At 39.6% G+C, this 23384-nt stretch overlaps 1 protein-coding gene across 1 annotated transcript in view; it reads right to left on the bottom strand.

Moving 5' to 3' along the window:
- The window catches only part of F5 (coagulation factor V), a 35411-nt gene continuing 12027 nt past the window's right edge, over positions 1-23384 (bottom strand). Inside the window, exons 8-25 of the mRNA XM_009505012.2 lie at positions 21806-21983; positions 20681-20783; positions 20086-20297; positions 19170-19320; positions 18546-18758; positions 14695-16627; positions 12701-12863; positions 11377-11613; positions 10695-10905; positions 9494-9673; positions 7941-8057; positions 7412-7483; positions 6220-6311; positions 4715-4870; positions 3710-3854; positions 3407-3555; positions 2447-2629; positions 1-1675 (exon numbers count right to left, since the gene is read on the bottom strand). Coding sequence (XP_009503307.2) covers positions 1487-1675; positions 2447-2629; positions 3407-3555; positions 3710-3854; positions 4715-4870; positions 6220-6311; positions 7412-7483; positions 7941-8057; positions 9494-9673; positions 10695-10905; positions 11377-11613; positions 12701-12863; positions 14695-16627; positions 18546-18758; positions 19170-19320; positions 20086-20297; positions 20681-20783; positions 21806-21983 — 4684 coding nt within the window. The 3' untranslated portion in view covers positions 1-1486. The remainder of the gene's footprint in view (positions 1676-2446; positions 2630-3406; positions 3556-3709; positions 3855-4714; positions 4871-6219; positions 6312-7411; positions 7484-7940; positions 8058-9493; positions 9674-10694; positions 10906-11376; positions 11614-12700; positions 12864-14694; positions 16628-18545; positions 18759-19169; positions 19321-20085; positions 20298-20680; positions 20784-21805; positions 21984-23384) is intronic.

The raw sequence follows: 23384 nt of genomic DNA, 5'->3' as shown, positions 1-23384 counted from the left end.
TCAAGCTGAAAATTTTTTTTTTATGATGCAAAATTTCACTAATTATTGCCAAAGAGGTACTACTGTCAAGGCAAATATACAAAATAAAATGTTGATGTTTTTCATGCTACAATATTATCTTTATTTTCCAGTAAAAATGACAAGTTTGTGACATAGTAAAAAAAACCCATAAAAGAAAATATCTGTTCAGTTTTTGTACTTTTTTTAATTCCAGTTCTATACCTTCATTTTAAAATGCATGGTCTGTAAGAGACAAGAATTGAAAATCTACTGAAATAACTTGGATAACACCATACAAGGTTCAAAGACAAACTACTTTGAAAAATCCAGGCTGCTGAAGGGTACCTAGTATGATATGTGGATGTTCTGCAATGAAACAATTTACAGGACAGAAACCAAAGACACTACAGAAAGCTTAGTTAAAAGACTGCTGGAATAATGAGTTCATGGACTATGTATATATTTCACTAGATGTATTCATCCTGGGGAAAAAATCCATTATGATCTATGCACAAGAGTAGTTCCATTAATGAAAACACTCTCGGGGCTAAACGGTAGAGAAGATGCAGATGTTTCTGTTACCCAGTTTCCTCTAACCCTCCTCTGCCACCCGCAGGTGGTATTCTCACTGAACAGCTATGGTTCTTAATGCCTTCCTATTCGAGGGAGCTTCCCCTCCCCACGGTCTAAAAGTTTGTATGGGACTGTATGCCAGGAGTTCTGGATTCTCTCTTTGGTTCTACTGTTGCTATTCCATGATCTACCATAATCCGGGTTAAATTACTTCCCTCCTCATTTCTGGGAAAGAAAGGTACTGCTGACCCTCCCTCCCCTTGCCAGAGTACTGAAGATGAATTGTTATGTGGAATCCACAGCATTCCAGGTGAGCTGGGTGTGTAAGAACCAAATCAATAATGTGAACCCATATTCTCCAGGCAGAGGTTGCATACATCTCAATGCTGGGATGCATTCTACCTTTGTCACAGTGTAGACTAAAGACACGTGGAGGTGAGGCCATCCCTACAATCACTTCTTACCAAGGCATTGCTGGAATGCAGCACCACAGCTTCATATCTGCATTGGTTTTCCCCCTCAGCCCTGTGTATGGAGAACATCCACCTGTAACTCTCTATTCGTCCTCTGTGCTGCAGAAGCATTACCAAGTGAAGATAATCAGTGCTCAGCATTAAGGCCAGAGTCTCCAGCCCCAGGGATTTAGAACTTAAAATTAAGTAAGACAGAGTACTGATTAGAATGAAGAAGCGATATACAAATCAGAAGGGACTGCTATTTCTTCCCAGAGAAAAGAAGCTCTTTTCTAAAGTGTATATTTGTAGGAATGAAACATCTGGCAGAGAAATCTCTCTCAATTCTTGATGGCAAAACATTAAGGTCCTTTGAGGAAGCACACATCCAAACTGCTAAGTATGACTGTTTCAAGGGTTCTTAAAAATTTTTTTTGTTCTGCATGATGATTGCTGAAAGGTTAAGACCTCCCAGACTTGTCAGTCCTTTCCACAGCCAGACCCCCACCAAAATCACAGCCATAGAGTTCTACCCGAAGGGCAATACTATGATACCATGTTCTTGGAACAATGCGGATAAACCTGGACAGGATGGGTGGATTAAAGAAATGCTTGACGTGCCCATTGCTGTTTTCATTACCCAAGAAAACCTGCAAATACACAAATGCACAATTAGTTAAAAGGCAGCCTTCAGAAAACCCTGCTTTTTCTTCTTAAAATTGTTCTAAGCTGTTGCATTAGCCATCCATGGTAGATGGACTGGCTTATTTCTGATTTTATATGTGATCACATCCAGTCTCTTCCTAAAACGCTGGGTCAAAGCTAGTCCAGGCTGGCAACATCTGAGTCTGAATGAATTAAATAGCCTCTGTCTCCATCCACACCATGAAATTTGCCATGCCAATTTGGATGGACTGAAGGAAAAGAAACTTCTGTTATTTTCCTCTGCTAATAGCCCTTGCGGATTAGGTTGGTGTAAGGTGATATAGGCAACAATATAAAGTACTGTGTCCACTCTGTGGGTATTTGGAGCTCTCCAACTCTGTTACAGCAAAACTGCTCACTAACATTAATTTCACTATAAAATCAAGGCAGAAAAAAAAAAAGCTGAAAAGAGGCCTTGGGAAATCCATTGTTCATTCAAATTACATGTCCTCCTTTACAAATAGTGTCAGCTCCTTTTACCACAATGTTGACTGTGTTCTCTACAGATTTGGAGTTCCTTCCTTTTATTACTGTTAATTAGTATGATCCAAATCAGATGGATATTATGACATTATCTATAGTAGTAATCCCAGCTCTCTAGCATTTTAAAATCCTGTGAGAATATCTCTTTGGCTGGGTATTTTGCCTTTGGGCCTTGAGTGTGCTCAGCATCTAAAACCAAGCTATGATAAAATTGTCTGAGCTGAGGATGATACCTTTGCCATCGAGCTTGAACCATCTGTATAGGAATTCCACTCCGAGCCTTGGTCGCTATATAGGATAACATAGGTTTTCACAAAGTTTTCAGACGACATGGACTTGACCCCCTGGGTGGCAATAGCTGTTACCTTCTTAATTGTGAGGAGATCAATTTGTAGCCATTGTTGGTTGTTGTTCAACTACAATTGATAAAAAGGGTGGTCTATTAGCAAACATGCCTATGTCCTTATTTACTTAGGTAAAAAATCCTGTTTAAAGATAGTTAAAACTACATCAAAATGCACCAAAACTGTATCAAAGAAGTGCAGAAGAGTAAAGCTGAGGCAAAAGTCACAAGCATTCTTGGTGATCCCTGCAATTAACACCTTCACTGCAGATGGTGTATTTGGTGTCTTAAGATTTCCATATTAATTCCCAATACATAGTGAAAAATAACACAAATTTATCTCCAACTATTAAAATTAATGCCAAAGGCTTATATAAAACAGTTGCTTCCAGCAAATCTCAAGGTGCTTTGTAAAGAAATGTAGCTCCATTTTGAAGACATAGAAGCTCACATGCCTGATGAAGGTCATCAAGCCCCATCATCCACTAAGCAGTACTGCCTACAAACAATCACAGAAAGGATTTCCTTAACCACTTGGAGCCAAATATTCAACTGGTATTCACCTCCTGAAATTAAAAGGGCTATTTCTGCAGGGAAGTGCTGCAGGCTCTGGCCCAGACGACACCATCCATCTCTCAAAGTATGATTTCACTGATGTTGCCAGGAGTTCAACAAGTTTTCTACTTGAAGAGTTCAATGGGCTTCTTCCCAAAGGATGGCTAAAATGCTGTGAAGTAACCCTATTATGCCTGGCACTGGACACTGCATGCAGGAAGCGCATGAGCACACAGGCAGCACAAATTTATTAATGGTAGCTGTCTTGCTGTCATCCCTATTTTTCACTTGTTACCTTGGCTCGCCAGGCATTCACCTTTCCTTTCTGATTGAGACGAGCAAGTGAAGGGTCCCATGTGTTAAGCCAGGATGTCTTAACAGATGAGGCTTTTATCTGGGTATTCTTGATCTCTCCATTTTCCATTCCAAGTGGCAAAGAGCAACCTATTAAGAGAAGCACCACGTTACTTCCATTTCATCCAAGTAGCCATAGCCTAAGCAACAATGTTGGAATTGAGAACTCACAATTTTAGCTCCATTCAATAATTAGGTAAAAAAATTGCCAGAAATGAAGCACCAGCACACAACCCATTCTTACCATCTACTTCACAGCCCAGGAACTCCATGCGAAGAGTAGGCCTGTTGTAGGCCTCTGTTGGGTAGACTCTGACATACCTAGCAATAATAGGGGGATCAATGATATTCTCTTTTACCCCATAGGCATCGGAATTACCTTCAAAAATCTATTAAAAAAAAAAAAAAAAAACAGAAAAATATCCACACAGAGTTAATTTAATGCAAACAACAAGCTTGGATGCTGAAAACCCGCTCTTGTACAAAAGTAGTCTTTTTTTATATCATTATCCCCCATCCACTGTGATGGAGTGCCCTATGCTGCAGGGCAACTTGGAAGTATTTCATGGACCCATCGTAGCATATTTGGAAGTGCCTGAAGGCCTCAGTTCAAATAAACAACCCATTTCTATGCATTATGTAAGTCTGTAAGAAGACATTAGTAAGGAGGCAAAAGGAGAGCTAAGGAAAAAGAGGGTTTTGTTTTGGGAGTTGTACCGTAGAAACCTCAGGGTAAACTGAAGGGAGCTGTCATTGGTAGGGCTGGAGAGCTTGGGTGTAAAATGAACCTCTTGCAGGCTATGCCCACACTTATTACACAGGCCTTCTGCTGGCAATTCAGGCAGTTTAACATTCACCTGTGTGACAACAGGAAAGGAGGGAGAGGAAGGAGGATCTAGTCCCAAATGAGGTAGGGCCCAATTTTTAGTTCTGCTTCCTGCTTGCTTCAAGAAGCTGACATGGGCTTAGGAATAAAAGTAGGGAGAGATGCTTGTGAGAAAGCCAGGCTCTACACAGTGAAGGTCACAGGACCAATCTAAACCCCAGACTGAGAGGTTCCTCACCTTACAATTTGTCTTCTGGTCTAAATTTTATTATATTGGTAAATGCCCCTTGGGGCCTCAAGCTGTATTATTAAGTCTCTAAAGGTCATAATTTTTTCCACTATGTCTTATGATAAAACTGTCACCTCACTGCATCATCCAATGATGCTACCTAGGTTGTCACAATCCCTATGGTACATACAGACCTTTTGTGGTGGAGAGCTGTCTCCTCTGAAGGTGCTCCACTTCCGTTTGTCTTTGCTGTAAAGAATAAAGAACTTCTGGATGTACATGGACTTTAGAAACTGCTTGGCTCCCTGAGTCTGTATCCCAGTTAACAGAACTTGTCTTTGAAAGTCCACCTAGGAACAGCAAACAGTGTTCATAAAGCCAATAATGCACAGCAATATCCATTTCATTCTTTGGCATCTATGCAATAGCTCTGAGCCCTGCATTTTAAAACCCGCAACACTAAGACTCTCAGGAGCAATACAAGCAGATACCAGAGGCCAAATTAATGCTGTCTCTCTCATTTCCTTTGTGTATTTACTTGTGTGTGCATTTAAGTTCAGAGGTCATTTTACAGTGTTCAGTAGAGCACCACAAAGACACTTCAAAAATATCTGTGTCTCCATGCTAAGCAGAACTCTGCTATCCTCATTTTGTAGATAGGTAGGAGTAGTAGAGAGAAATTCAAGGATCACATTTTCATAAGCTGCACCTAGTTTTGGATACCCAGGCTGAGAAAAGGCATGTGACATGCTGACATGCTGAAAAGTCACCATTCCTGCTGATACCAGATCCAAAAAGTTAACACGTAAGATCAAGTCAGCAGTGAACCTCATTCTTTGGGATATGCCCTCCACATCTCTCCATGCTTTACTGTAGTAATGTCTACTTCTTGCTACCATGTCCCCTATCAAATTCTTTTTCTTACCAATATTATTTCCAGTTCCACATAAGATCCCTCAACCTTCTCCTTCTACTTCACCTCCACTAACCTGCTAGCCTGTCAATGTTACCAAGCCAAAAATAACAGCCACTTGTTGAACTCACACTGCAGCGCTAGTTTGAGTCTTTCTTTTCTCCCAACTGCCAATTTTAATGAGATTTGTAAGAAAACTACTATCTTCTCTAGATTTGGGTGCAAATTGGCTATCTGGTGCAAAACTGATTGGGATGGAAGAAGTGAGGAGACTGAATGATACAGTGCTTGAAGCCAGAATTATAAGCTTAATTTCCCTGTGAAGCCACACTGTGCTATGCCAAGTTAGACATAGAAGCATCAAAAACAAGCACACACAAAACTATCTGAAGCAGTGTTTGAGTGTATTACACTTTAAATGATTACCCAAACATACATAGAAAAATATAAATATATACTGTTAGGTAGAGACAGAGAAAAAAAGAAGTAACAGAAAGAATGACTCCATTTGCCTACAAAACAGTTAGTTTGAATTATGAGGGTAACTGTCCAGTCACTGGGTCTCAATAACAGTAGAGACTGTTACTCCAGGGGAGGTGGACATTTTATAGTACCACCAATCAAGCTTGCTGCACCTTTTTGGTTTTCCCCAGAAGTCTTCTCAGCAAGAACAAAAACAAGAACAGCTTGACCTTTTAAAACAGGTTGCAGGAAAAATCACAACACAGGATTGTGTGGCCATACCCAAGCTCAATGACGGTCAAGCACATGTTGAACCAACCATACCTGGATCCAAGGGAGTTGCTCTTTCATTGTAGTGCTCCAAGCATTGTATGTTCCAGAATTGTTTAATCTGGCTAACTTAGGGTCCCAATAGTCTAGACAGAAAATATGAATAAAGCAAGACTTTAAAGAGGGTGTTGGGGGAAAAAAAAGGAGAAAAAAAAAGTGTCTGTAACTAGCTACTGATGTTGAGTGCTTCAGGTGTTTTCCAATCTGTCTTGGGAAAAAACCCAACCAATAGACTCCAAAACCATAATCTAGGATAATGTGGACATGGTCAACAACTGAAAGTCAGCTGTTACCCTGCAAAGTTCTATATCTGGCGTAATGACTTCAAAAATAACAGCCTTTTATGTAACTGTCTGCTGATTTGGAACCAGGGTCTAGAGTTTGCTAAACGAGCTTTGGCCACCAGCAGGATCAGACAAAGTGTGCTCCGCGTTCATGGCAGAGCGCTTCCCTCTGCATAAGGAGGTTTCCATGTTAACAACTGATATGAAATATATATGACAACACAGCTTTCATGCCTTCATAACACTCTGGTGGGAAGTGAAGAAAGAAAATGAAATCCTCATAAAAATAAGTTTTCCAAATTAAGTGATTTACTTGTTATTTTGAGGGAAAGAATGTGTGTTCCTGCATGTGTGTGTAACCTGTATACCTTGGTTTGCCACTGGCCATGTAAAATTCTATCAATTTCTCTATCAAATGATCCCACTTTTATACCAGGAATAAACTTTGATAAATTAAAGACTCCGTCATCGCTCTGGATGCCAGGTTCCCAAATCTTTTGTAACAGATACACTTTTTCCTTTCATATCTCATACCACATACAAATCTCAAAAGCTTTGTCAACACTTGCAGTTGATTTTCAAGCAGGGAACCCAAAGGACAAAAAGATGAAGCTGGGTTTGTTCCAGATCATCCAGTGTACCACAGAGGGAGGACTCCCTGACTCTCAGGCTTGTGATACTGACAGTAGACCTGTGACACTGTTAAAATACAGTGATAAGGGCTACCTAGTACAGCTCACAGTCTCTGCTTGCAGCACCGGAGAACTTTTTAACCTGACAGCTGATTCACTGCTGAACTGATCTTGTAAGATGTACCATGAGATGCCAAAAGAATATGGAAATGCAATACTTTGCTGGGGATATTCAGGAGCATGCCTGGACCTTTTCAAGTATGAACTCACCTACATGATCTGAAGCGTCGATTTGCGAATCGAGTATAACTCCACTTGCTAGACCCATTGGCATCCTGCACTCTGAAGAGAGAGCACAGTAAGTTTGTTGTTAAAGAAAGGAGGGCCATTCCAATAGATATATGCTGGTGGAATATTCTAAGACAACATCATTCAGAACAATTCTTAGTAATACTGTAACATCACCACACTCTTCCCAGAGAAGGCCAATTAATTTCTGCAATTTCTCTCAGCAGATTAATCCACTGGTTGCTGTGAGGAAACCTCAAATTCAAAGCTAGTATGCTAAAGGAATAAAAGTAGCATGTAAAGTAATTCAAAGGTAGTATGCTAGAGGCTAAACATTTTTCTTCTAGGATAAATTTACAGTAACCACTCCACCCCCTCTCCTTGAAAGCACAGAGGATCTGCTTTGGGTTTTTGCAGAACAATCTCCCAAATTTATTTTTAGTGATCCTCAAAGGGTATACAAGACTTTATACCTTGACTGTCCCAGTCAAAAAACACCTTAGTTCAGTACCTTTCTCTATAACCAAATAGGATGTCTGCATTCCTGCTTGTTGATATTCCCCCACTTCAGTATCTAAAAGCCACCAGCCAGGTTTCTGTGGTTTCATTTCAATTGTTCTAAACGAGCCTTGAAAAAAAAAAAAAGGAAGTGAAACATATCAGAAACATGAGCATTTCAAGGTTGATGTTAGCAAGGCTGGATGTTAAACCAAAGATCTTCCTATGGCTTAATCCAGAAAAATTAAATAACCGTTGCTACACATTGTAGAGAGAGCAATAACTACCACCATGTCAAGCAAGTTCCAGCTGGAGACTGAGATTAGAATTAAGTGTCCAGATCAAAACCTAACCTTTGCTACTGGTGCAAAGTACAAAACCTTGGATGCCTGTATGAAACAACGATATCTGCACATTAAATACAGTGTGTGGTGCTGATTATAGTTCTTACTCCTGCTGCCCCAGTGTGTTGTTCAAGTAATGTAAAGGCTGGGTGTAAAGAAGCCAGAAGTAAATGTGGGAGAATCAGATGTATGGGCCCTCTCCTCACTTTCTGCATGCCCCAGTAGGGCCAAGGACTGAGCAGGAAGCAGATATGGTTTAGGCTGCTTGCCGCACTCCTTAGAAAGCACAATACATGCTTCATTTCTTTTCTTATATGCCTAGTTAGTACAGAAATGGTAATTCTGGTTCCCATTTCAACAAAAACATGGAAGTGTCATAGTGAAAAATATCACCTTACAAAGCTTAAATAGTGAACAGTAGGTGTTTTTTTTCCCTAAAATAAACTATTATTCCAAGCCAATCCCATTATTTTGATCTCGTTTCCTTTTTTGTTTTGTTGGTTTTTGTTGTTTTTTTTTTTAAAAAACAAAAACAACACTTGTAGCTGGAATACATAAGTGGTGTTATTGCACACTCGCACTGCTGACAGCGATGGGCAAAGGAGTATATCCTGTAGCCTAATGCACACTTTTAGCCTATTTCCTTTGTCTCTGGACCTAAGAATTCTCCGAAGGCGCTCACATTTGTTCTTTCTCTCCTGTATCACACTCATCTTGATATTATAACAATAAACCCTCACCATACTGAGCCGGACACCAATAGCCTTCCCCAGCAAACATTAGTGAGACTTCAGTGGTATTGAAGCCTGGGGATGCACGAACGGGATTGCTGCACTATTGTACATGTGTGATTTTACAAGGAATTGGCGGCTGACACTATACAATTGACTTCCTTTTTCCAGTACTGACCTTTACTGTTTAGCACCTTCCAAATCCAAGCCCAGCACTATGACCTATGTTGCAGATACTAAAAGACATGCATATTTCCAGTTTTAGAGGACAATGTTATATCTCCTTCCCCCCCCTGCCCCCGCCCCGCCCTGTGCCAAGTGAGGTGCAAAGTGATGATTTTTCTTCTGCCCGTCATAGGCAAATGAACTGTCAGTGCTCTCAAATTCTTTCTTACTGTGCCTAAAGCCAACTTCTCTTCACCTTTACATTCGTATGATGACAGCAGACTGCAGTGGTCACCCCTTAGAACTTATTCTCCTCTGATACTCACCTGGAAGGAGCGTGTATGTACCAAGCTGATGCTTTGGCTCTCCTTGTTCTGTGAAGGTCTGTCCATGAAAATGAACAACATGAATGTCTTTTGGGCCACCCATATTCAGCAAATGCCACCGGACCAGTTCACCTTCATACATCCTCAAGCCTTGCAAATTGTAGGTAATCCCGTTAATGGCTGAAAAAAATTACTTTTAATAAGGAAAACTGCTCCCAAAACAGGTCTCAAAGTGCTAGAATGTAGTATTAAAATAAGTAAAATATTTAATGAAATAATGCACTTGGGAGAAACACCAATTTTTCCAATTCAAAGTGGTACACACTTTACAGTATACATACATCAATTCAGAAAATCCAGGGACCTCAACCAGAGGGTTTGAGCACAGCTTGCTTGCAACACATGGCAGCCAGCAGAACAAAGAGGTGCAAGAAATTAAATGTCAGATGGGAACATCAGGCCCAAAAGAAAGGACAGCTATCCAAAACGTGTTCTGCAGCTTACATTTCCACAGCTGTACAGTAACAACTGACACCTTCAATTAATAACTGATTTTATAGACCACATTTTTAAAAGGCGGATTCCACATGTTTTCAACATGCCCTTTTCAAACATGATCGCTTACAGCACACAAGCATCAGACTTTCAAAGACAGAAACAGAGTGCTTCATTACTGACCATTATTCTAAAGAGAAAAAAGGGTTACCTTTCAACAGTCAGCCACTTACTTAACTCTACGTGACTAAAATCTCTGTATCCAGAGAGGTATACGAAAGGCTGTCCTTCAGCTGCTTCAAATTACTCAGTAGAACTAGCTGATTTGTCAAATTATTACAATGTTTTAAAAATTTCTTGCAAAAAGGTTTTCAGGACATTAGCTTCTTACTGGAAAGAAGGGACTTTGGTGCTCTTTTTTTTTTTAAATATGGGTGGTAGATGTACGTGAGTGTGAGAGTTTTCTGTTTAAAGTTTCAGTCTAATATGTCCTTTCTTCATTTTAATAACAAATTTCCAGTCAACATCAATCTTTACATATGAGACTATGAATATTATGGGTACAATGGAGAAAAACAAAAAACCATTAACATAATTAACATGTAGGTTTTATGTGTGTTCAAAGGCACTGTGGGCTGAGACACCTCCCCCAACACCTTTCCCTCTACCCCAGTAAAGTGAATAATTGGCAAAATGAAATAAGTACCATAGAATTTGTGGCATTGCTGCATTTCTTGAGTCTTCTCAGTACAAGGCCTTCTGGAACGTTTGTCAAAATACCAGCTTTTCTCTTCATCAAAGACCATAAAAAGCAAGAAGAAGTCTCGTGTTGATGTTCTGCTGTTATCTGACTTACTGAAGGTTCCTTTTTGACAGATCAGTATTGGCCCAATCAAACCGGAGTGAATATCTTTCTCCTAGAAGGTAATAAACTCATATGTAAAAGTGGATTTTCCCAAATGATGTCAAAAACCCTATAGCTTTCTATAGAAATATATCAGGCCCTAAAAATTTAAAGCAGAGGCCAGAATTGCCGTTGCCTTATATCTTTACTTTCCGCTTCTCAGTCTACCGAAGTGTTTCCCATTTGAATTCTTCCACAGCTTATATCCTCTTTTAACTGAGTGTAGGAGATTAAGTGTCAGATGGGAACATCAGGCCCAAAAGAAAGGACAGCTATCCAAAACGTTTTCTGCAGCTTACTTTTCTACAGCCATACAATAACATCATTTGGAGATATTCAAAACCTGACTGGGCATGGTCCTGGACAATCTACCCTGCTTGAGTTGAGGGGGCATGGATGAGACGATCTCTAGTGATCCCTTCCAACATAAATGTTTCTGTGATCAGTACCAGCAACACTACCACTTCTATTTTTATTTCCTTACCGGATTTAAATCGGAGTAGTAGATCCAGGACCGACAAGCTGCTCCTGACTGCACAGGTCCCGATCGCCTGTTTGCATACCATACGTATATGTAACTGTTATTTGGCTGAACTTCGTCATCTTCCTTAAACCAAGCATCAGATTCATCATCATAAAGGCTTCCCTCAGAGGACTTTTCATAGAAGAGTCCATGAGCATGGAGGGAATACGGTCTGGATGCCAGATTCTTAAAATGAACCTAAAAAACACAAAACAAGACAGTCACCAAAACAACAACAACAAAAAACCAAAACAAAAACCAACCCCAACCCCCCCCCCCCAAAACAAGAAACCAAAACGAAGAAATAGATTCTGGTTTAGCCCTGAATTTGCTGAACAAAGTCCCCACACAATACATTCCCAAGACCTCAAACCAGGGTCAGGATTTGTGTAATGATTACAGGCTACATTGTGCATGGCAAAGCTGGCAGGGATAGCTTTTGACATCTCTGTGCACAGTCACGCTCTTTGATGCGGGCAGTTAGTTAAAAAGTAGAAAAGTTAATTAAAAAGTATGAGTCTAACTCTGTCTTCCACTTAGTCTAGGTACCTAGGACTTTTACTGCTGCCCTTCACACCTGGATATGCTTAGTTACAGCAAGCAGGGAAACGGGGAGTTTCTACCTCTTATACTTTGCCACATAGTCCTGCGGAAGGGCACAAAACAGTAACACTAGAGCTCTGTACGTATTGCTTTCACTGAAATCAGTGCTTCTCACTTGTCCCAGAGAAGCATGAGGATAGGGAGATTACATATTTACCTCTCCTTAGAGAATGATGCTTCCAAGCTAAAACTCAATGTAGCTCAATGCGTTCCTGTTGCACACTACTCCTACTGAAATAAGCAGAAAGCAGTGAGATCTACTCTCCCCATTTAAGTCCGTCCCTGCGTGGTGGAAGACTGGATGAAGAAGGACGAGAGAAGGGAAACTCTATAGCAATGTGCTTCCTAATGCAAATATACCACTTAATCATAATACTACTTAACCTTTTTAATGTTAAACTTAAATCTCATTTTACATTAGACTGATAAGCCAGTATTTAATGTTGGGAAATACAAGAAAGAAAAACAGAAATTAATTTACCATGGGTAGGAGAGAAAAATTATGTGTTTCAAAAAAACATATCACTGTGTTCGTATGTCCACACCACAATTTCCAGCTTTGAAAACTGTTTCCACCATTTTGATCTTTCAAACATTTGTGGTATTTTTAGTCCTATTCTATGTCACACTAAGATTGCCATAAGAATCTTATCCCGCACACATATTCAAAACATTGACCTACTAGGATAACATCGTCCACTTCAGCCTTGATCACTGGCCCCAGGATGCCAAGGTGTTCTTTGTATTCATCTTCATCCTGAAGAACCGTAAAGGTACTGTCTGTATAGCTTTGGAAAATCACTTTATATGTGGTGCCGTCTTTACAGGTTTCGTCATTCATCGTACTGAAAGGAAATCCCCAATTAAAAACCCACACAGTGCATGAGAAATAATAGCTTTGATGAAATCTGGGAACTCATAGAGCAGGAACATTTTAGAATATAAAGAATAAACACAACAAATAAGTGTCAGATGATTCTGAAAATCATGACTTGCAGTGTTTAAGCAATTCTAGTTCTACAGTTGTGTATGAGGTCATTCAAAGATTTGGTCAGCTATGACTGAAAAACTCCCAACTAGTCTCTGAAAACCCACTTGAGCTCCATTTTCCTTTTTTACCATTAACCTTAATAATCTGAATCAGAGCTTAGCGCAGAGTGTAGTGAGCCTATCTCCTAGGCCCTACTGTCTCACAGATATACCTTCTCTGGAAAGCTAACAGAAACACATTTTACATTTGATTATATCTGCAATATGCAACACAGAGCTGGTAAGAAAAAATAAGCTTTTAGGCATTCAAACCATTCTTCAGATCTTAAATAGAAACACCGAAATGCTATTATTCTGATAAAACATGTTTTCATTCCCAACAAACCTGCCTCAGTATCAATTCTGCAAAAATTGGAAGCTTATCCAAAGTCATCTAGTAGGAAGAAAGACTGGTTTTCAGCTCTTCAACACACTGCGACATTATATGGCATGGATTCTGTTAATTTCACTGGAACTGTGCACCTCACACCACCTGAGGATGAACCTCACTCGGGAGATCTTTACAGAGCTCTGAGCATAAGGATTTATTTTGCAGGTGCCCAAAGAAACTGTCCATGGTTTCTGCCATTTTTGCAAGTGCCATTTATATAGACTGAGATGAGGGAGGAGTAAACCTGGAGACTACTGAAAAAGTTGGGGGAAAAAATATCAATCAAATAAATTGGAAATTCAGTTTGAGAAATAATATATGTTTGGAGCTGAATTTTGTATAATGAAAATTTTCTTGCTCCTGTTTTTGCTGCTTTTGATTAAAAACCTGAAGTTGTGGCAGTTCTGGTCTTGTTCATCTCAAGGGCCACAAAGTTCAGCTTTTTGACGAAAAGTGACTAGGAATTCTACAGATTGTAGGGTGATCATTGATCCTAATTTGTATGAATTAAGATAATGAATTTTTAGTACAAAGTTTTTCTCAAGTCACATGTAATCTTCGCTGTGGCATAATGGCCAGTCTTCCCTGTCAAAATGTAGCTTTATTTTTATTTTAAATATAAGGCAGTCACCAGTGTGGTTAATAATTTTGCATCTTTTATATAGTTTTCAGTACTGCAGCCTTGTGAAGCTGGAATGTGCTATTATCCTATTTCACAATAAAGAACTGAGACACCAGAACCACTTCTTTCTAGTGCTAGAAACTGTGATTTCATCCTGCCTATAAGAACATCCTGTCTACATCACACTACTGAGTCCATTAAACTCCTGGAAAGACTTTGTACAAGGAGGTCTCTATCCTGTCTCTACTACAGAATTCAAGAACTCAAGGAGGAAGTAAAACAGGTCATTCAAGTATAACAAAACTAACTGTAAGTTTCCCTTGACCTCTTAACAGTCAGTTTAAAACAGAAGTTGAAAAAGAGTGTTTCTAGTGAGTCTACAAAAGGGGATAAGGGGAAAAAAAAAAAAAAAAAAGAAAGTTCTTAGTAGCGTTGTTCTTGATTATAGTCATCTCTATGACATTCTAGGGGGGGTCTCAGCCTCCCATGGAAAATTCTTAGGGTTCTGCAACGGAAATGTTGGAAGTGACATTGCACGTAACAGATGCTCTTAAATTTATCAGCACGTGAATCAACATTCTGCTAGTGTGTATCAGGATTGTGTGCAAAATGAAAGCAAAAGATTTAGCCAAACCTTTTTTTATACCCTGCATAGTTCCAGCAGACCTCTTTAGCTGCAATAAAGTATCTCCTCTCGTTCCCTTTGCTACGCAGGTAATGTTCAGCAATGTCATCTGGGTTACGTTGTTTGTTGACATTCACTTTTGGGTCTGTCATGTATGGGTCATCAAAGTGCACATAATGGTATTCGTATTCACCACCTGATATTTCTTCACTGTAAGGTTCTTCTGTAACATATTCATAGTCTCCATTTTCTTGGGGAAGCCCAATCATGATCAATGGCTTAAGCTGCCGTGGGGTGAGTGTGTAATTTAGTGACTCTACATATCTGGCTCTACTCAGATCCACTGTATGGTTGGCCTCACTGGGTGCCCCCGTGGTGTTAGTGCAACATAGCACTGTTGTGTTAATTGTCTCAACCGCAAACAATGTACGGCCAAACCCTGCCATAGAATCGGTGGTTTTGGGGGGCTTTTTACTCCTTGGGCTCAGCAAGTGGGTCATTTTTGGATATTCCTTTTTTTTCCTTCGGATCCTGATGAAGGATTCAGATGTACTCAAAGTACCATTCTTGTTCCCCTCCTTTCCTTTCAGGGTTGGGTGCATGTGGCTCCCTTTCTGTTTTTCTCTCATTAGATGTGAGAACCCTTGATACTTCTTCCTATGCTTCTTACTTATGAATGCTGTACCATTTCTGCCATGATGATTTAACTTAGCACTAGCAGATTTATCTAAATTTGCCTCTGATCCCAGACCCCCCTTTGCAGACACCAAATTCCATTCCTCATTTGTCATTTTAGATGAGTATTTCCCAGCCTTGGTCGATGATGCTTCTGGTAAGTTCTTCACTAGTGCGGGGCTGGAATTAGGGCTAATATTGCCTAATGTATGATCTAAAGAAAAAATGCCTGCTTGTTTATCTTTGGATAGCTTGGGTTCAGAGAGGTTGGACGCATTAGACCCATCTCCTACAATGAGGTCCAAAGCAAGCGTCAAATTAACTGCATGCAGGGCATTTTCCATCTTGGTTTCCACCTCTTCTAGTTCATCATCATAATCACTTGGAAGCTGGCCAGTTCCCACCATGTCGGAGGTGTTCTCTGCATGATGCACAGAATGAGGTGCACTTGTCTTGTCAGAAAGTGAGACATTTTTATTTCGTACATGATTTAGAAGGGCATTCATCTCTTGGATGGAGTAAAACTTAATGGCCAGTGAGCTTCGCCTTTTCCTTTTACTGTTCAAGTTATAATTTCCTCTTCCTGTGCTTTCCTCTTGATGGTTTTCTGAAATAAATTTACTGTCCTTTCCATCAGTTGGAAGTTCTTCTGCAACGTTCATTTGGCCTTCCCCATTGCTCAGCAAGTGTTCACCTGCAGACATATTCCCATGATCTATTTCATAATTGCTTTGGCTTCTATTCTCAAATACCAAGTCAGCCTTTCCATCTCTTGTGCTAGCTAAAAATAAGCCCTCTTCTGCTGTGGCTGATGTGTGATTTGACTGGAATGTTTCAGCCCTGACTGGGGGAAGAGGAACGATATGAGTTTCTAAGAGCTTATAGGCATTTGTGGATTCACTGCTATTTATAGCTGCCAGATCTGAGCCAACTGCCTCCTCAGAACTCACGGCATCAGTGCCTTCATACTGTTCCCAGGCCAGTGCTGTAAGGTTTTGTTTTTCTTCATCGCCTTTTGCCTTCCTTGAGCTTCGGATAGAGTAAGAAGCTGCCAGGTAATCCTGATAATCCAAATCCTCCTTATCTCCCTCTTCTTGAAGATCTTCTTCAACTGAGGTCGAAACAGCCTTTTTCTCAGTCTTGGTGTAAGTGATATCCATAACATCATATGCGTCATCTTCCTCATAGTCACATCTAGCATCTCTGAATCTCAGCCTCATGCCGTAACTCATCTCTGGGGTACCCCAGGATGCTAAAAGCCAGGTACCTGGAAATGAAATAAAAGTGTTCTTCTCAGATGCAGTAGTTACATTATAGACAATGTCCGCTCTCGTAAGTGGTCAGGGCAAGTTGCTGGGTTTGTTTCTACAGCACTTGCTATAGCAGAGTGCTAATCCTCAACTAGGATTTCCATGAGCTCTCATTGCAATAAAAAAAAGTTAATAAATGTAAATAAAGAATAGCCCATATAAATACATGTATAGTATATATATACATAATATAAATAAATCTAAAACCATATATAGAATATATAAAAGTATATACAGAGAGAATCTATGATTCTATGATTCAAAGAGCTGGAGCTCTTCTCCACAGATTAAGCTGCAGCTAGAACCTGAGTCCAAAATTCGCCCATGAAAGACACGGAAATGAAAAAGAAAGAAACAATATAAAGGATCCTGTGTTTAGATCTAGATCCAAGATTGGGATCTTTTGAGATAAAGCTTTAATTTTGTCCTGTCCTTAGTGTTGTAAACTCATCACACAGATGCAGCATTCAGAACAGAACAAATACATTCTGAGGCCATGTTGACAAACATCTGACAAACATGGTATTTTAAAAGCTTTTGAATACATGAAGTATGATCTTTAAAAGAATAAAAAGTAATTTGTGATTCCAATCTGGACACAAAACATTAGGCTGCCGAACTGAGGCACCTTAGATTAACTTAAAATTTTTAATAATTCCTCCAAAACCTACTCAGAAGATAAGTTCTCCATTTGAAACTAGGGTCTGCAGAGAACAATCTCTTTCCCTAAAGGGTATCAAATCAAGTTCTTTGCTTGTTACAGTTTGATTTCGGAACAAGCAGAAATGACAGAATAGATAGAATTAATAAAAAAAGGCTGGTTTTCTCAAGCTCTGTTAAAAGGGTCACATACAATTTTTCTGTATTTACTAGAGTTTGAAGTGACCTGGGTAACTTTCCTTATTTCTAACAACAGCATATTTACAAAAGAAAACATGCCTTAGACAGAAAGAACAGATCACATAGCAAAATCAAGCAAGAGTACAACTTCATTACTGGGGAGGTTTCCATAAAGTCTGATGGAGTTTTAAGGATCGCCTAGCCATGAACATAAAAAACACTTAACACACAATGTATTTTTAACTTATAGGATCTTAATGCTGTGCAATCACTAAAAAGAAGCTTTGAAAACAAAATAATTCATTATTTAAATAGATAACGGAAGATATAGATAATAGATAGGAAAAGGATACCTAAACCTTGTGGGATTTTAGGAGAACCACTAAACACTCACACCTTCAATGAGGAATAATCTCTGTCCTTTTGCAGGTAATTCTGTAAGTGTGGACTACATGTGTTCTAGTGTCACCTTTTCAAGATATGGTATTAATCCTAGTCAGACACTGAGATGTATACCGAAGGACCAGTGATCCAATTCAGTCAGACTGACTTTACTGCTGCTAAATGACCACAAGCCTAAGGTGAGGTGTAGCCACTTTGCCCAATAATGACTAGCATGATTTGACAGTCTTGATCCATTCTAGCTAAGTCAGGATGGACAAGTATGTGACAAAATTGAGAATCATGCAGTGGTGTTGATACTGGATTGTTTCCAAAGACAATCTTAGAATTACCTTAAAATGGTCATTGCTAATCCCAATACTAATTGTGAAGTGGAAAAAAAAAAGGCAACACACAATAAAAAAAAAAACCAAGAAAAAGAGCCGAAGTACAGCATACAATTATGCTATGTGCCAAGTCTGGGTAGCCAACAAAACTCCATACACATCAGTTGCATTGGGGAACTATTAAACATTTTCCAGCACTATGTTTATCTGAAAAAGCTTTCTTTCCAATTAGCTAAGTCCTTATAGACTCGAGATTAAATAACAATGTCTTACAAGAGCTGTCAAAAACTATAGTATAACCACTTACCAACATTGTCCATTTCCACTGTAACTGATTCTCCACTCATTGGGAAAAGGCTCAACACATCTTCGTATTTCCCTTGATACAGAAAAGAGTGCCCAGAAAGGCGAACAGAGACAATCTCATCATGAGTGCCAACACTGGAGAAGTGCCACTGAACCACGCTATCTTGGCAAAATCCAAGGACTTCACTGCTGTCAGACACATAGCCATTTATTGCTAAAAGGAAAGCAAAATAAAAATGGCCTCAATATTTTCAGAGTAAGACTTTTAAAACCTCCTGTTCTTTGATGTCGGTCCACTGAACTGGACTCACATTTACACCTGGAAAGAGGCTGGCACAGGGCTGAAACCACAATAACCTTGATGGAGATTCCAGCTCTGGAAATAGTATCTCTAAGTCAGCAGGGTGCTGCATCAAAGTTAAATAATCCTTGCCTTAGCTTCAGGGTCCAGAGACAGCCTGGTCCCTAAAATATTGCATATTTCTGTGCAGTGCCACCTGGCACCTTTAGAGGTCCACTTACTCTCTAGATAATTCCCTGATAGCACTACATTTGAGAACAAGCAATCACCACACGCTCAGGTTCACATGAGCTTTCATTATATTCACACTGATATCTCACTCACTGTGCATTATGTTTGAGTTATAGAACTTGGGATCATCCCTTTTAACACTGGCAGGGTTGCTGCAGTAGTCCTTGATGTTATCCTCTATATACCAGCTCTTATTTTCATCGAACACAGCAAACATTGCCTGCTGCTCCACATCTGCCTTTTTCTGAAAGACATAGCAGTTGGATTTTATGAGAGGAGACATGTATTAAGGACTCAATCCTTCTATCTTTCTTACTTACTACATAAGCAATATAAACTTCACCAGAGTTGTGGTAAGCGTGATCGAAGGGCTAAGTGAAAGGGAGTAGGGAGTCAAGACTTCAAGGTGAGAATCCTGTTACTGCAACCAACCTGTGGTGGAGCACTGAGCAAGCCACTAGCACTGCTGATATGCAGATGGTATATGACTGGACTCTGCAAAAGGACCAGCCTCCTGGTTTGACCTGAGCACAAGATTTTGACATTTTGCTCTCCCAAGTGATGCTCAAGCCTTTGCCACAGATGGCAAAGAAAACCTCTCACCCAGAACTCTCCCCTGCTGTTTGGGTTGCTCTGGATTCAGCGATGCCTGAGATTGTCAGACCCTGTTGAGTTATGTTTGTTACAGAAAAGGACCAGCTCAGATCTGAATGTATTAGGAGTATGAAGGTATAACAGCAGCAGGAAAGTTTATTAAGTCTAGAAATAGACTTTCAAGTCAGGCCAACCTTTTGTTGAAATGCTGCTCGTGCTAAGAAAATCAGAATATAATTCCTCTACTGCTGTGGGCAGTTAGAGGACTGTTTCTTCAAGTCATTTCTTTACGTCCCTATTGGTTTAATTGCTCTCTACCTGACAGTTCTCTAAGGGGACGAAAACTAAATTCACTGTGGATCAAATATTATTATTTGAGCAAAATCTGTCTCTGAGAAGTTGCCAAACATGTTACCTGCACACCCTTCTGTGTCAATGCTTCACTTTTACAAATCAGAAGTGGGCCAATCAGTCCAGAGGCTATATCTCTCTCAATATCTACAGCACTATGATATAGTCTTGTTATACATTGTGCATCCTGTGCAGTGGGTTGGTCCATTTTAGCTATTTTCCATTCATAAGTATATGTCTTCCCTGGTTCAATTCCTCTACTCTGGGTGCCATTGCCTAAAAGAAGAATAAAGAAGGAGAAAAGTAATGATACAAACTTAGAGCCAGATCTTTATACAACACCAGGCTGCACCTTTTAACAAAATTGGTGCAGTTATGCCATTTCAAGCTGCCTCTGAGATGACTGGAAGTTCAGCATGAACTTTTGTCTCTAAACTCACAAACAAGAGCAGAAAACTAAGAATCCAAGAAAGGGTATTTGTCTATGCTTTGCAGTAATAACTTGGTTTCTCTATAAGGCAGCACAACAGGTCAGCAGAAGCAGAGCACAGAACTGAGGTCTCCCAGTCACGCACATTCCTAGCCACAGCATCCCCTTCAAAACAATGAAACCCTCCACAACAGTTAGTGGATGCAAATGTAAGTCACAAATTTCTTACTTGTGGGATCCAGAGGATAATCAACTCCTTCTGCATTCTTTGGAAGTGTCACTCCATGGAAGTAAATGCTGTAGGGTCGACTGGCCTTATTTTTGAATACAATCTATATTGGTAGGCAAATGAGAAAAAAGAAGTCTAGTGTTCAGCAAATCCTTGTCTGAATACATAAAAGTTTCAACTACAGCAGAATTTGTCTGACTTCAGCCCAGGAAGTGCTGGAAAGCCAAGGGGATGTCTTAAATATTGTCTGATAATATAAACCCACAGTCTAAATGCTGCTGGTACCCTGCTGCTGGGCTTTGTAGAGCCTATCAGGTGAAGCTTCTTATACCTGGTCTCTGGCAAATCTACAAAGAACATTTCTTCCAGCTACTAGGCACACACTACCTCAGGGAATATGAGGCTATTGACTAAAGTTCTTAAGAATCTTCAATATGGGAGAAAACAAATTTAAACAGATTTAAAAATAAACTTGGTCCCAGATTCCAAGACCCAAAAGGGATATGGGAGGAAAAGGCAAAGTGTCCTGCCTGTTCTTGATAAAATCAGAAAAAAAAGAAGAAATGTGCTAAACTCAAATTCAGAGTCATGGTGGCAACTAAAGGTCATGAGACTTTGTGATGCATCATTAAGTGACAACAGCAAGACAAGTGGAGGTGACAGCAGCACAAGCTTGTAATGCAAATGTTATGAAACTACAAAACTCCATGAAAGAACGTTTAACTATGAAAACTCAGTACCGTTGTCTAAAACAGACAGAAAAAAAATAACATAAGGAATGAGGAGCTCATGACGTTTGGCCTCATATCTAAATCCCCCCAGAAGTTCACCTGGGTCTAGCTTTTTTCCATTTTTGACCAGTGTGAACATATATTTTACAAGAGTGTGAGTGAAGCGCATTTATGTCATGGAATAAAGCACAATCATGGAAACTATAAAGGGAAAGCTGAAAAGTTTAAGCTAAACACCGTCACTTATCATTGTAACTTTTAATAGGGCCAATATTTACAACAGTAGCTATATTTTTTGACCAAAAAAAATCTAAATCAAACTAGTTCTTCTACACCTCTGCCCAAGGGAAAATTATGCTATAGCATAAATAATCGCTGAATTTATGTTACTTACTTTGACTTTGTCATTGAGTTGAGCTCTGATAATAGGGCCCAAGATTCCAGTTTCTTTGGGACGAGGATTTTCCAGACGTTTAGTGAAGCTGGCATCAGAATATTGTCTAAAAATAGCCTTTTTATACTTTTTACCTATGAGATTTGAGAAGTTTTCCAAGTGCTGTGCTTTATAGTATCTTAAAAATAAAGGAAAAGACAAATGATCAACAAAACTTGAATAGTTACATCTACTAGAATACAGAATTAGTACTCAAGCAACTGGTAGAAACCTCACTGCTTGAAAAAAAATCCAAACTCTAAACTAACCTTATGCTCTTCACCCGAAATTCTAACCTAAATTAGGTACGAAGCAGCTTGGAACATTATTTGTGTTTCAGTATCATATCTGACCAGTTAGTATCAGGGTCTACATTTAATTTAATGGGGTATACACGCAAGAAGGAAACAAACTTCAGCAGGAGCTACATTTCCAAGATAATTTAGCAGAAATCACTGTTGTCCTTTTACAAAGGCACAGATGACCATAGGGGGAAAAAAAAAAATTTGCTTGTAGTAGCAAAGACTCTAGGAGAGACAGGAACAGATAATCCTGGTGAAGCACCACACAATAAGTAGTGTTATACTCAGGTTTAAAAACATTAGAATTGTTAATGCTGAGAGCAAAACTAAGATAAATACTGGGAAGAAACAGAGTAACATGTTTGTCATGTCACTTGTGCTTCAAAAAAGGTTACTGAACAGGGATAAACTCTAATTTTGAACAAAGGAGGAAAAATCAGAGCACTAAAGTGGTTAAGTAATGCCGCCATGTAACTAGCAGGGAAAGATATAAAAGTTTGCTCCATGCAGTCTGAGAGCAAATAAGAAGGGAAGCAAATCATACCAATGAAGGAAGAATACTCAGAGTTATGCGAATACTATATTCTAAGGAGTCATATGGAACTGTAACCCCATACAGGGTAAGGAATTTGTATTGTTCTGCTAAAAACCTTAAAGGTTCTTATGAACATCAGGTTGTAAAGTCAGCAGTACTCTAGCAGTAGGGAACTGACAGATTGCAAATTTAATCTTGCAGTGCACTGGCAGCATTGTGTACTGTGACCTCCAATATGTTACAGAATTCCTTCTATTTACCCTAAGTTAAACAAAATAGCCCAACATGCTTACTTATTAAAACTTCTACTACATCTACATTGGTGCCATGCAAAGGTCATTTCTCCCACTGTGTAAACACTTCATTTTACTGACCTTTTAAAAACTTCTATTCTCCAGAAATATTCCCTCCCTCCCTTTCCCTTCCTCTTAAGGATTGTTTATTTCAGCAGAATTCATTTTGGGAAGTAATTTAGAAAATAGGCTTGTCTGCTACTTAGGGCATTTCCTAAGTCATCTTCATATTTTGGGCTCCCTGTGAGATGCAAAAGAAGGTATCCACTTTTGGGGTCCTCAGCAAAGGAAGTCATTGACACACTGGTGGGAGTCCAGTGGAGGGCCACCACAGTGATTAGGGAGCTAGAGCACATGACAGAGACACAAAATCTCAGCTTATTCAGTCATGCGAAGACACAGCTAAGGGA

This window comes from Phalacrocorax carbo, chromosome 1 (genome assembly GCF_963921805.1).
Source record: "Phalacrocorax carbo chromosome 1, bPhaCar2.1, whole genome shotgun sequence".
NCBI classification, from domain to species: Eukaryota; Metazoa; Chordata; class Aves; order Suliformes; family Phalacrocoracidae; genus Phalacrocorax; species Phalacrocorax carbo.
The sequence above is the reverse complement of the archived record's forward strand: the minus strand, read 5'-3'. Positions and strand labels throughout refer to the sequence as shown.